Consider the following 13,787-nt stretch of genomic DNA (forward strand, 5'->3'; position numbering starts at 1 on the left):
GCGAGTTCCAGTTCGGTGTCACAGCCAACCCCCCTCTCTACCTGCTTTTCTTCCCCAGGTGCCCCTCCGTAATAGGTAGGAGGCCCTGGATCTTGAAGGAGAGGTAGGTGAGGATGTGGTGCAAGGGCCGCCTACAAGGTCACATAGGTCACCTCAAGACTGCCTCCAATAAGAAAGAAAGAAGGGTAATTGTAGTAGGCGATTCCCTTCTGAGAGGGACAGAGGGCCCAACATGCAGAGTTGACTCCCATCATAGGGAAGTATGTAGTCTACCGGGAGCCCGGATCAGGGATATCACCAGGGCGTTTCCCAACCTGGTGCACCCAATGGACTACTACCCACTGCTGATCTTCCAGACAGATGGGGAGGAAGCTGCATCCCGTAGTCTGAGGAGAATGAAGAAAGATTTCAAGGCCTTGGGACGGTTGGTGAAAGAGTCTGGGGAGCAAGTTATTTTCTCTTCCCTCCTTCCATTTTCAGGTGACAACGTGGGATGGAATAGAAAAATTCAGTCCATAAATGATTGGCTACAGGACTGGTGCTACAAGCAGGGCTTTGGATTCTTTGATAATGGCTGTTTTTATAAGTCACCAGTCTGGACAGTGATACGTGGGAAAGTTTTATCTCACAGGGGCAAAAGGATGCTGGGACAGGAATTATCAGGGCTCATTTGCAGGGCTTTAAACTAGCTTTGAAGGGGGATGGGATTGTAGCTGGGCTTGCACCAGTGGGGCAGCACTCTAGAATTGATAAAGACTGGGAGGCCTCCCACCTCCCTAGGGTGAAATCAGTGTACTCAGCTCGCTCCCTGAAATGCTCGTACACCAACGTACGCAGCACGGGGAATAAGCAGGAGTTAGAAACCTGTGTTCGGTCAGCAGATCATGATCAGTGGCAATTACAGAGACATGGTGGGCCAGCTCACATGACTGGAATGTGGTCATGGATGGCTATGTCCTTTTCAGGAAAGACAGGCCAGTAACGCGAGGTGGTGGAGTTGCTCTTTATGTGAGAGAGCAACTACAATGTATAGAGTACTGTCCAGAGGTGGATGAGGAGTGAGTTGAGAGTCTATGGGTGAGAATTCAGGGGCAGGCTGGCAGGGGTCATACTGTTGTGGGTGTCTATTACAGGCCACCAGATCAGGATGAGGAAGTTGATGAGGCCTCTACAGGCAGCTGAGAGCGGCCTCACAGTCACAGGCCCTGGTTGTTGTGGGGGATTTCAACTATGTTGATGTTTGCTGGAAGGACTACTCAGCCAGCCAGCCAGAGTCCAGGAGGTTCCTCCAGTGCATTGATGAGAACTTCCTCATGCAAATGGTGGATGAGCCAACCAGGAGAGGAGCACTGCTGGATCTCATCCTCACTAACAAGGATGGTCTGGTTGAAGCAGTAAAGGTTGAGGGCTGCCTTGGTTGCAGCGACCATGAGATGGTGGAGTTCAGGATCTTGTGTGGCAGGATCAGAATACCAAGCAGAATTGCAATCCTGGACTTCAGTAGGGCCAGCTTTGGCCTTTTCAAACAATCGCTGGGGGAAATCCCGTGGGCAAGGCTGCTTGAAGGTAAAGGGGCCCAAGATAGTTGGTTAGCATTCAGGGACTGCTTCTTCCATGCTCGAGATCAGAGCATCCTGACACATAGGAAGTCAAGGAAGGGAGCCAGGAGACCTGCGTGGTTAAACAGGGAACTGCTGGGCAAGCTCAAGTGGAAAAGGAGAGTCTACAGATCATGGAAGGAAGGGCTGGCCACTTGGGAAGAATATAAGGCTCTTGTCAGAGGATGTAGGGTGGCAACTAGGAAAGCTAAGGCCTCCTTAGAATTAAATCTTGCGAGAGGGGTCAAGGACAACAGAAAGAGTTTCTTCAAATAGATGGCAGATAAAACTAACACCAGAGGCAACGTAGGCCCACTGATGAATGAGGTGGGTGCCCTGGTGACAGAAGATACAGAGAAGGCAGAGTTACTGAATGCCTTCTTTGTCTCTGTCTACTCTGCCGGAGGCTGTCATGAGGTGCCCCTTACCCCTGATGCCCCAGATGAAGGCAGGACAACGGAGGAGTCTGCCTTGGTTGACGAGGACTGGGTTAGGGAGTAATTAAGCAATCTGGACATCCATAAATTCATGGGTCCAGATGGGGTGCACCCGCGGGTGCTGAGGGAGCAGGCTGAAGTCATTGCTAGGCCAATACCCATCATCTTTGGTAAGTCGTGGGAAATGGGAGAGGTGCCTGAGGACTGGAGGAAAGCAAATGTCACCCCAATCTTCAAAACAGGTGAGAAGGAGGACCTGGGTAACTATAGACTGGTCAGCCTCACCTCCATCCCTGGGAAGGTGATGGAACAACCTATCCTCGGTGCCATCTCAAGGCATATCAAGGATAAGAGTGTCATCAGGGGCAGTCAGTATGGCTTCACCAAGGGGAAGTAGTGCCTGACCAACCTCATAACCAGGTGGCTAGATGATGGCAAAGAGGTGGATGTGGTCTATCTTGATTTCAGTAAAGCATTTGACACAGTCTCCCACAGCATCCTCGCTGCTAAACTGAAGAAGTGTGGACTGGATGATCAAGTAGTGAGGTGGACTGGGAACTGGCTGAAGGAAAGAAGCCAGAGAGTCATGGTCAATGGGACAGAGTCAAGTTAGAGGCCTGTATCTAGTGGAGTCCCTCAAGGGTCGGTACTGGGACCAGTATTATTCAATATATTCAACGACTTGGATGAGGGAAAAGAATGCACTGTCAGCAAGTTTGCTGATGGCACCAAACTGGGAGGAGTGGCTGACACACCAGAAGGCTGTGCTGCCATCCAAAGAGACCTGGACAGGCTGGAGAGCTGGGCGGGGAAAAATTTAATGAAATATAACAAGGGCAAGTGTAGAGTCTTGCATCTGGGCAGGAACAACGCCAGGTACCAGTATAAGTTGGGGAATAAGCTGTTGGAGAGTAGTGTAGGGGAAAGGGACCTGGGGGTCCTGGGGGACAGCAGGGTGACCATGAGCCAGCACTGGGCCCTCCCCTGGGAGGGATCAGAAGCGGGGTGGTTAGTAGGTTGAGAGAGGTTCTCCTTCCTCTCTACTCTGCCCTGGTGAGGCCGCATCTGGAATATTGTGTCCAGTTCTGGGCCTCTCAGTTCCAGAAGGACAGGGAACTGCTGGAGAGAGTCCAGCGCAGCCACGAAGATGCTGAAGGGAGTGGAGCATCTCCCGTGTGAGGAAAGGCTGAGGAGCTGGGGCTCTTGAGCTTGAAGAAGAGGAGACTGAGGGGTGACTCATTCATGGGGATCAATATGGAAAGGGGGAGTGTCAGGAGGATGGAGCCAGGCTCTTCTCTGTGACAACCAATGATAAGACAAGGGGCAATGGGTATAAACTGGAACACAGGAGGTTCCATTTAAATTTGAGAAGAAACTTCTTCCCAGTGAGGGTGCCAGAGCCTGGCCCAGGCTGCCCAGGGAGGTTGCGGAGTCTCCTTCTCTGCAGACATTCCAACCCGCCTGGACACCTTCCTGTGTAACCTCATCTAGGTGTTCCTGCTCCGGTGGGGGGATTGAACTGGATGAGCTTTCAAGGTCCCTTCCAATCCCTGACAATCTGTGATTCTGTGATGCCTCACCAGCCTCGGAAGAAGGGCTCCTTTGAAAAGACTGGCCACAGTTGTTCATTTAACCATCGTTTTGTTAACAGCCACTACCCAACAAATGCCAAGGACCCCTTCCCAGAATCACCGTGAGGAACACTTCTCTTCTCAGGCATCTTGGGATAGTGTCTGCAGGGAAAAGGATGACACAGAGGCTTGAGCTGTGATGCAGAAGAATTTTAACAGAGTGAAAAGATGGAAACAAGGTTGCTCTGAGTGGAGATCCTGGTGAAAGGAGCACCAGAGGAGATGAGAGTCTGCTCCCTGTAGCTGTGGTGCAGATCCAGCCAGGTGTCCATCTGCCTGTCCCACAGAGGGAGCAGGGCCAGCAGGTCCTCCCTACGCTGGCTTTGTGGGGCTCACAGCCTAGGAGAGCACAAGAGAACAAGGACACAAGAGGAACGGGAAACACTGGGAGAGGAGAAAGGCAGCATGGGCCATGCGTTCTGAGAGCCCAGGCTGGCCCCGTCATTTTGCAAGACATGTTGAGGTTGCTCAGCCCCTCTGAAACCAACACCCCAGTGCTCCATCCTCAGTCTGGTACCATCTTGTGGCTCCCTGGGGGCCTTCCCCAGGGCCATCACCAGCAGCTTTAGCAGGGGAAACACCTCCTCGTGCCACAGAAGCCACTGCCCAAGCCAGAGAGGCCAAAGCCCCCGGAGTTGATGGGCACTCCCTGAGAGCTGAGGATGCTGCCAACAGCAGCGGAGGTGGAGGATCCCACGGCGGTGTTCTGTGGGAAGGAGGTGAGGATGGGGCCGGGCAGGGTCACCACCACAGCTGGGGGCTCAATGACAACTCTGGAGTCCTGGCACTGCTGGACACAGGGCTCATTGCAGCTGTTGGCCAGTGGGGTCGGGCCACAGGGCTGGCAGGGCAGGCATGGGTTGTAGCAGGACATGTCTTGTGGCTGGAGCTGCACCTGGGAGACAGGGCAAGGAGAAGAAGAGCAGGGGACATGGGTGAGGAGCAGCTTGTCAACCCACCACAAGGACGCCAAGGTGGAGAGCTGGAGTTTCTATAGGGATACCTATGGGCTTCTCCTTTCCATCAGACCAAAATTGCCATCACAAGCAACCAAGCCCAGGGAGGTGCCCACCTAGCCCGTAGCTTGGGAGACGCTTCAGCCAAGCCCCAGACTCTCTCCATGCTAGACCTTCTCCCTCCTTCCTGCTTCTATGACAAGCACCTCCAAGTCTTTCCACAGTACAATAGAGCAGGCACCAGCTGAGGTGTCCATTGGTCTGAGAACTCAGCCTGGGAAGGATAAGAAGCAGAAAGGCCTGCAGACTCACCTGGTTCCCAAGGAGAGCAAGGCAAGAGAAGTGGATGAGAGAACAAGGCTTTCGATTCACTTTTATACTGCTCCTGCAGTGCCCCAGGCCTTGAGGCTGTTTCTGTGTAGGCAGTAATTTTCCAACAGACTCATCTTTAATGGAGAATACCCTTCCTAATCACACAGTTCGTAATTTCATTTCCTTCATTGCCTCCTTTTCATTTCCTCATTTCTGAAATGCCCTTTGTTCCAGAGACGCTTCTGCCAAATGCTGGAATGGATGGCCCAAGGACTTCTGAGGCAGGAATGCAACACTGCAGAAGAGAGAAGTCAAGTGCTGAAGACGTCCCATGCAGGCAGAGGACACCATCTCAGGGTACCGTAGTGGGCTCATTTGCAACTCTTTTTTCAGGAATGGTCCCAGGTACTCCAAGTGTTGCAGTCCTCAGTTGCAGATCCACACATTCCCATGCACAAGGACTTACTCTGTCCTTTTCTCTCTCCCTCTGTCCCAGATCAGTCTGACAGTCAGTGGTAAACACTCCTCAGGCTGCTGGGCTGTGCTTTTGGCTTCAGCTCTTTTTCTCCTTACACTGCTTGGTTTAAAGAGAAATTTCCATGCTTTCTTGGCCTCCTTTCCTCTCTGGTCTCTCTCTCTGTGCAACCCAGCCTGGGTGGCTGTAGCACTCAGAGGTAACAGGTTTCTCACTTCCATATCTCAGGGACTGGAGAAAACATCTTGGGACTGGAATCACCAGAGTGAGAGCCTGTCTCTTGGATCCTCTCAGCAGCCCAAAGCCACTGCTTCTGACCTGTGTCAAGGTGAAGGGGGTGTGGGCAGAAATGTGTCCAGGAGTGTTCAGGGGACATAGAGGAATTGGACAAGAGGGGATTCAGTCACAGGTAGACAATTTTTCTCTGCTGTTGCAGACCCCATTCCACACCACGAAGCACCACTGGGCAGGGACTAGAGACATGGAAGGCCTGTCTGGAAGAGAGGAAGAAGGTTATTGAGAAGAACAGCTCAAGGTGAAATGCAAAGGAAAGGTTTCTTGCAGAAGCAGTTCTCATAGGGAGAGCATTTCCCCCTCTCCTGCAGTGCCCTTCCTTTCACTGCCAACAGTCTCCGAGGGAAGGAGTTCTTCTCCTGACACTCCTCATAGGATAGCAGCAGTGTTTGGGGATTGTGGTCATGAATCAGACAATCCTTCTCTCCCTCCCAGGCAGTTCCTGGCAAAACAGGATTTCAGTGCAGGACATAAAAGCTCCCTGTGGCTGAAGACCAAATGAGCTGTCAGCTGTTTGGCTCTCCCTTTGCAGCCTCAACAGTCTGTCCTTCCTCCAAAGCACAGTGACACTAGGTCACCTGTCCTCGTGTTTGGCAGTGACTCAAGGTCTCAGCCCCTGCCCAAATCAGTGTCAGGTCAATTAGCTGCAGAGGTGACCAAGGCTTTGACTTAGACATGAGGGGCTTGTGTCCTGTCCCAGACACTGTTCACACTGCAACAGAATCAGATTCACCCAGGAGTGCCTTTCAGGAGGTGGGCAGGATTTCCCGGCTTTTCTCCCTGTTAACCTCATTGTTCTCAACTCCTTAACACTGGGAGGAGAAGATGTATCCTGACCTGGAGAGGCAGAGAGAGGTGACTGATAGTCATGCTAAGACACTTTGAATGTTGATACACTGAATTAAACTCTGTTTCCAAACTGGTGTGAAACTGTCCTCACTAGGTTCTGAAATCTGCAGTAGCAGAGTATGAGCTTTGGAGGGGCATGAAAAAGAGAGCTCAGGAAACAAGGTTTGTGTTTCAGTGCCAGCGCCAAGGGCAGGTCTCCATCAATTCCATGCCATTGCTGTTCAGCTGCCACTTGGCTCCTTTTGGCCCATGGAACCTGCTGCTCTGTGGTGCTCATGGTCAGAGGAGCGGAAAGTGCCCCTGCCACAACCAGCACATCCCCTTGCGAGGAGGAGACGTACACAGGGACACACAGACAGGTGCTAATGCACACTTGTGTGCATGCACACACGTAAGCATGCATATATACCCAGATTCTAGGGAAAACAAATTATTTTGATACAAGAATGAATACAGACACACAAGAGAGAAAACATATATATGCGCGTATGCATATATGTGAAGTTACACAGATGCTGCTTGCACATAGACTGGACAGAGAAACAACCCTAATATGCTGAAGGCATTGGTTGGAGACCCCAAGGGATTCTCCTAAGAGGGGGGAAATAGCAAAATAGATGGACAGATTTATCCCAAAAACAAGAGCATCAGGAGGAGAAGATTCAAAATGAGAAGCGCAGCCCACTCACTGGAAAGTAGACCAGTGACCATCAGAGCATGCTGGTCCCCTTATTTTGAATACGGTGACAAACAACTTCACAGGAAAACCTCAGGCCACTGTTATTTGCCTCCACTGGATCTTCATCGGGCAACTGGGTCAGATCTTCAGCCCACAATGATGCATTCTTGACCTGAAAATCCTTGGACTCTCATCTCAACACTTGAAAGGAGACTCAAATGGAAATGGCCACGGCATAAATCACAATATGAAAGCATTGAGCTGTGGAAAAACAAAAGAACCCATGCCATTGGCTGGGATGTCTTCAATTAGAGAGTCTGTTGGAAAATTACTGCCTGCCTATAGCGTGACTCTGTACCTGGGGCAGTGCTGGAGCAGTATAAAAGCCAGCCCAAATACCCAGTCTCTCACCCAATTCTCTCAACACTTTCTCCTTGAGGATTAGGTGAGTCTGAAGCCCTTTCTTTTCTTTCCTCCCCTGTTCTGAGCAGCATTCAGCTCCCTACCCAGCATGTACCTTATCTCCCTCGTGGTGGGGTGACAGGCTGCTCTTCACCCATCTCCCCTGCTTTGCTTCCCCCTGTCCTCTCTCCCAGGTGCAGCTCCAGCCACAAGACATGTCCTGCTACAACCCGTGCCTGCCCTGCCAGCCCTGCGGCCCAACCCCACTGGCCAACAGCTGCAATGAGCCCTGTGTCCAGCAGTGCCAGGACTCCAGAGTTGTCATCGAGCCCCCAGCTGTGGTGGTGACCCTGCCCGGCCCCATCCTCACCTCCTTCCCACAGAACACCGCCGTGGGATCCTCCACCTCCGCTGCTGTTGGCAGCATCCTCAGCTCTCAGGGAGTGCCCATCAACTCCGGGGGCTTTGGCCTCTCTGGCTTGGGCAGCGGCATCTGTGGCACGAGGAGGTGTCTCCCCTGCTAAAGCTGCTGGTGATGGCCCTGGGGAAGGCCCCCGGGGAGCCACAGGATGATACTGGACTGGTGACAGAGCATTGGGGTGTTGGTTTCAGAAGGGCTAAGCAACCCCAACATCTCTTGCAAAATGACGGGGCCAGCCTGGGCTCTCAGAAAGCATGGCCCATGCTGCCTTTCCCCTCTCCCAGTGTCTCCTGTTCCTCTTGTGTCCTTGTTCTCTTGTGCTCCCCTGAGCTTTGAGCCCCACAAAGCCAGCACAGGAGGACCTGCTGGCCCTGCTCCCTCTGTGGGACAGGCAGATGGACGCCTGGCTGGATCTGCACCACAGCCACGGGGAGCAGACTCCTGTCTGCCCCTGGTGCTCCTTTCACCAGGACCTCCACTCAGAGCAATCCTGTTTCCCTCTTTTGACTCATTAAAGTTCTTCTGCATCCCAGCCCATGCTTTTGTCTCATCCTTTTCCCTGCAGATGCTCTCCCAGGATGCCCAGGGAGAGAGGCATTTCTCAGAGGTAGTTCTGGGAGGTGGGTTTCAGGGATATTTGTGCAGTGGTTGTTAGCACAATGACTGATCACTGTCACTGTGTGGTCCTTCCCTCTGTGGACACTCCAGACACATACCATCAGGAGGAAGGGTGTTTCTCTGGGGAAGTTAGAGGTGCATGGGGCACACGGGAGCCTTCTCCATTCCCAAAGGAGAGGAGGCTGGGACACAGTGCAGTGGGACCCCTTCAGGTACTGTCACTTGGGGGTGAGGAAGGCATCCATGACTCCTGCAGAGCCTCTGGCCATCAGGCCCAGCTTTTTTGAGCCTCTGCCCAGATGTGTCCTCTTGGCCCCAGTGCATGTTCTATGGAAGGGGTGTGTGGCCACTCCCAAGCTTGGCTGAGGAGCCTCAGCTGTGGAAGGCTCTGGGAGGACAGCATCCCCACAAGGTCTTGAGGAGAGGAGGAAAGGGAATTCCTCTTGCTCAGGATGCCACTGTGCTGTGGTGGGGGAAGGCCCAGGTAGAAAACATTCCCAGAGAACAGCAGGAGTGAGAATGATGTGAATAGGCTCACAGTACACATCATCCTTCTACTTCCATCTATGCTGTGGGTTTCCTGGGAAAGTTTCTGAAGAGACACTGAGGGCAGGGAGTGAGGCAGGGAGTTGTGGGTGATCATTCTTTAAGAGGAGTCTGGAAGCTCTCCAAAGCAGTGCTGTCACCAGCAGGAAAGACTGCATAGAGCACAGGTGTCAAGCATCCAGCCTGCGGGCAGGATCCAGCCCGCCACCTTGTTTTACCTGGCCCAGCACTTTGTTTCTACCCGGCAGCAGTGCCGAGCTCTTGTCCCCAGGCTCCTGCCAGTGCACTAGTCACACATGTAGCGTGTGTGACACGCGTTGCGCTGCAGGAGCAGAATGGAGGGAGCTGCAGCTGTAGCTACTGGAGAGCGGTGAGCCTGTGTAAGAAGAGTAATAGGTGGGACTAATGGGAGACATTAGTGACTGCCTTGGGGCATTGAAAGACAAGACAGACAAGAATTATGTGGGGAGTGGAGAGGGGAGGCTTAAAGGGGTACTCTCAATTGGGCAAAGATTTAATTTTTTACTAAATTAGCCAGGTACATGAACTTTAGCAATTACATGTTATTTTTTTGAAAGTACCTGCAAAAAGATATTTTGTAAACAGCAGCTAGGGTCCCACTCATGAATTCTACATTGTTCTCCATGGATACAGCCAGCTCCGCCATATGCGGAAGCGGGTTTGAAGGTGAGCCTGTGTGAGAGGGCCTGAGAATTATTTAACCTTGTCCTAAAGGACATCTTGGTCTTTTACTTAGGTGGCGCACCATACCATCTTTGGTGGAACAATTTGAATCCCAAAATGTTACGGACTGTTAAGGAGTAGTTACATTTAGACAGTCCTAAAATTACGTTCAGACCTTTGAAGGCAACTGTGAGGCCAATGTGGCCCCTGGTGAAAATAAGTTTGACACCCCCGGCATAGAGGGTTGAAGCTGAGGAAGGGGAGCTGCTGAACTGCTTCAGGACATTCCTGAGCATGATGATGCAGGAGCCTCCCAGAGCCCTAATTGCCAGTTGGCTTTGTAGCAGAGACACTGCCAACTTCCTCCACATACATCTTCCAACCTCTTGCATGCAAAAGCTCAAATGCAAGACAGGAAAATGTGTTCTGCCGGAGAACTACATAAATATAAACACATCTCCCACTGGAGAGATCTTCCCACTGCTGTAGGGGCAGGTGCTAATCAATCTAAGAAGGGAACAGACACCTGTGGCTCAGCTTCCTTGCCAAAGAGGATGGCCATGCTCATGACATCTCCTGAATTCACAATACCACATACCTCTGAATTTGGGAGAGTCTTTTCACTACCCCCATGGCTGGAGAGCAGCACATAGTATTCAGCACTTCAAGGCTTTTTGGGACAGATAGCCAGCAATTGAGGAGCTGCTTTCCCTTCTGCTTGCCCTTTCTTCAAAAAAAAGAAGAGATGAAAGTCAAATGTGGAAACAAGAAAGGAGAAGGCAAGGCAAGATGCATTGCTGCTCAGTGTGAGTTTTGCAGAAATCACACATGTTCCACCACCGAGCGACCTATTGACTGTGAAGAGATAGTTTCCTGACAGAAGTTCTCCCAGTTGTTTTGAAAAAGCAGCAAAGCCCATCTTTGTATCAGCAATGGCCACTTTAGATTCTTCATCCCAACAGACAGCTCAGGACAGGCACTCAACACACATGTCAATCATTCCCTGACTGGGGTACATTCTGGAAATGGGGATTAAAAGGGTCATTCCTGCATGCAAACCCTCAGGTTTATGTAATGGTCAGAATTGTTTTATGATCTGCATTAGTGCAGATGAGAAATATGACACTGCAAGATCATATATGCAGGGTGAAATCTCAATCCTTTGACAGGTTTAGTCCATCTCAGGCTCCTGGAAACAATTTAAGAAATTTTTGCAGATAAAAGGACAGGAAGAGGCAAACCTCTTTGTGCTTGAAAATGTCTGCTGTTAATATTTCCATTCAAGAGAAGCCTACACTGTTCTCCTGATCCACTGTTACGATTCTATACACATTATCTCTTGTACTTAAGATGATTCTGTTGTTGCTACTATTAGAGAGCGTTGGTAAGTCTTCAGTTACCTCATGGAATTACATTAGACAAGGCAGGACCTACTGCCATAAAACCTTGTCCAGTAACTTCCAACTAAAACAGCAGGAAACCCTCTAGTGTATCTTATTCCCCTCAAGGAAATCAGGGGATTGAAGGTCCATTCTGGTTGCTCACATCTGGATGAGTCTTCTCATTTGAAGTCAGTTCCAAGAAAGGGCTTTTGCCTTAAGGAGATGTGGGCTGTAAGCATAAATTGTCCAGGGAGGATAGAAGTAGAGGCAGAATAATGGAGGAGAAGATAATGTTTTCAGATCTATGGCAAATGCTTCCCAAAATGGCATTTAGAGGGAGAAAAGTAAAAAGTGTGGTTTTCTTCCCAGAAAAAAACACCTAGTTTCTAAATCAGAAGCCATCCACCCTCCTATCCCTTGCCTGTCTCCCTGAGAAAACCTGTTCAGCTGCAAGAGGAATTCAGTTTAGATGGAGTGGGGATGTGTAGGAGGCCGTACCAATGCAAAGCAAGTTTTGTAAGAAATCGCTGGCCATGCTGCTGGCCAGGCTTGAGTGCTGGCACAGCACGTGGTGGAGATCACAAATATCACTGTCATGGGTATAATCTTCACAGTATGAAGAACGCCAGGAGGACTATCACGTGAGCCAACACAGGCAGGTCACAGGAACAACCACAAGCCACAGATGCAACGCAAAGAGCAAATTTATTTTTGTTACCTTGCTAACTGGGGATCTCCAAAAAAGCACTTAAGCTCCCGGGCACAGGTCACCTGGGAGCTGCAGAATTCAGCCCTTGTTGAAGATCTTGCAACCTGCTGTGTTCACCTTTCAAGGATTCAAGCAGGCACAGTTTTCTGCTGTGCTTTGATCTTTTTCACAACAAAGCAGGAATCTCAGGGATATTGATAAGATGTCTTGGAGTTTCTCACAGGCCTATGTCACGTAAACACAGAGGTTCTACTTGTCAAGCACACAAGGCCAAAAAACAATTAGTGTAATACATGTGTTTTTCTATACCCCAGCTGCAAGTCACTTGAGCATGTTCACAGTTTTCCTCTTTGACAATCTTCCATTATTCCCCCACAACTATGCAGTAAAAATATTTCATGTGTGTGACTTACCTCGCATCACAAGCACAAGTTGGCTTCCTCCATAGGCTCTGTAATCTCCCCGTTTGCCCTTTTCTCCTGAAGTACTTGTACCTGACAAGGGTAGCTGTGTCCCCTAACGTGGCCTCTACAGCAGATTTGCTGCAGTCAGTCAACATGGGTAGAGGAGTTTGTTTTCTCATGGACAACCAAACAGAAGATGAAAAGGCATCTCAGTAATGCAAGCCCAGAGGCGACAGTCAGCCAGAAAGTAAACAGTGGCTTCAGTGGGCCTTAGGGGCATCAGCGCAGCAGTGACTCACCTTCAGCAGGGACTCCAGATCCTGCAGCTCCAGGGGATGCTTATCAGGCTCTGACAGTAGAGACAGTGGCAGGAGATTTTCCAGGGGCCAAGGGGAGGCAGGATGGGGACGTCTATCGGTTGAAAATCTCCCTCCAGGCTGGCAAATTCACGGGCGTAGAAGAGAGCTGGGGGCACCCCGCTGGGATCCTGGGAGACCAACAACTTGCTTGAGGTTGTTGACTGTCCAGGCCTCCTGGAGAGATTTCACGAAGCCTCAAGGGAGGGCTCCTTGTGTCAGCAGGCAGACTAACAGGAGGCATTTCTGTGGATATGCCTTCAATCCTTGGGTCCTACATTCACCTGAACCAGCTGAAAATGTGTCCCTCGAGAGGAACTTTCCAGCTCAGAGCCCTGCTGGAATCGGTGAAAGGTCATGGCAGAGATGCAGCCCTGGAAGCCAAATTGCTCAAGAAGTGCTTCTTGGCCAGTATCTGCGTGGTGCACGGGCACAGATGAGTTTCGTGCCACCGGGCTGTGATGCTCTTGGCCTGTTTTGATTTTTTTTTTTCTTTTTCAACGGAGGAACACAGTGGAATCTACACTGACCTCCAAAGAGCAGCAAATTCTTTTTAGATGTTAGCTGTAAAGAGAAGCTGCTAAATTAATGTATACTGTAATTAAGTTACAAAAGACATACCCATCATTAACCAATGACATGGTAAATGCTTTCTAACCACCTGCAGAATGAGGGGATATTTTTCAAGTTTTAGATCCTTCTGCATGACAAGAAGGAGACAGAAGATTAAGTAATACACTGTTTAGACGCAGAGTGCTGTGAGGATGTATTCCAAGGACTCCACACGATCCAATATGAATTCGGCTGAAGCCATTTATTACTTGTTACAATACTCCTTAAGTATCTTTTTGCTCTGTCCACGTGCTTACAGGCTGCATGTAATTGGTTAATAGCTACTGTTCACGCACCGCAGACTGACAAGGGATTGGATCTTAACAGTTAGCATGAGCTCTAACATTCAGCATTACTTCACTACAAAATTGCTGACTTGCTGACTCTCGATTTCTTCACTGGACACACTTTCTCTTGTTCTC

At 50.3% G+C, this 13,787-nt stretch overlaps 2 protein-coding genes across 2 annotated transcripts; one reads left to right on the plus strand and one right to left on the minus strand.

The window, feature by feature from the left end:
• Nucleotides 1–4,231: 4,231 nt before the first annotated feature.
• On the minus strand, nt 4,232–4,540 carry LOC135998305 (feather keratin 1-like). The gene has a single exon (XM_065651461.1). The coding sequence runs from the start codon at nt 4,538–4,540 to the stop codon at nt 4,232–4,234; it is 309 nt and encodes a 102-aa protein (XP_065507533.1).
• A 3,308-nt stretch (nt 4,541–7,848) lies between these two features.
• LOC135998306 (feather keratin 1-like) lies at nt 7,849–8,157 on the plus strand. Its single transcript, XM_065651462.1, has one exon. The coding sequence runs from the start codon at nt 7,849–7,851 to the stop codon at nt 8,155–8,157; it is 309 nt and encodes a 102-aa protein (XP_065507534.1).
• The last annotated feature ends 5,630 nt before the right edge of the window (nt 8,158–13,787 follow it).

Source organism: Caloenas nicobarica, chromosome 24 (assembly GCF_036013445.1).
Source record: "Caloenas nicobarica isolate bCalNic1 chromosome 24, bCalNic1.hap1, whole genome shotgun sequence".
NCBI lineage: Eukaryota > Metazoa > Chordata > Aves > Columbiformes > Columbidae > Caloenas > Caloenas nicobarica.

What these genes read in the sequence shown, in the direction of transcription:
- LOC135998305 (XM_065651461.1), bottom strand. Translation starts at nt 4,540, where the DNA reads ATGTCCTGCTACAACCCATGCCTGCCCTGCCAGCCCTGTGGCCCGACC.
- LOC135998306 (XM_065651462.1), top strand. Translation starts at nt 7,849, where the DNA reads ATGTCCTGCTACAACCCGTGCCTGCCCTGCCAGCCCTGCGGCCCAACC.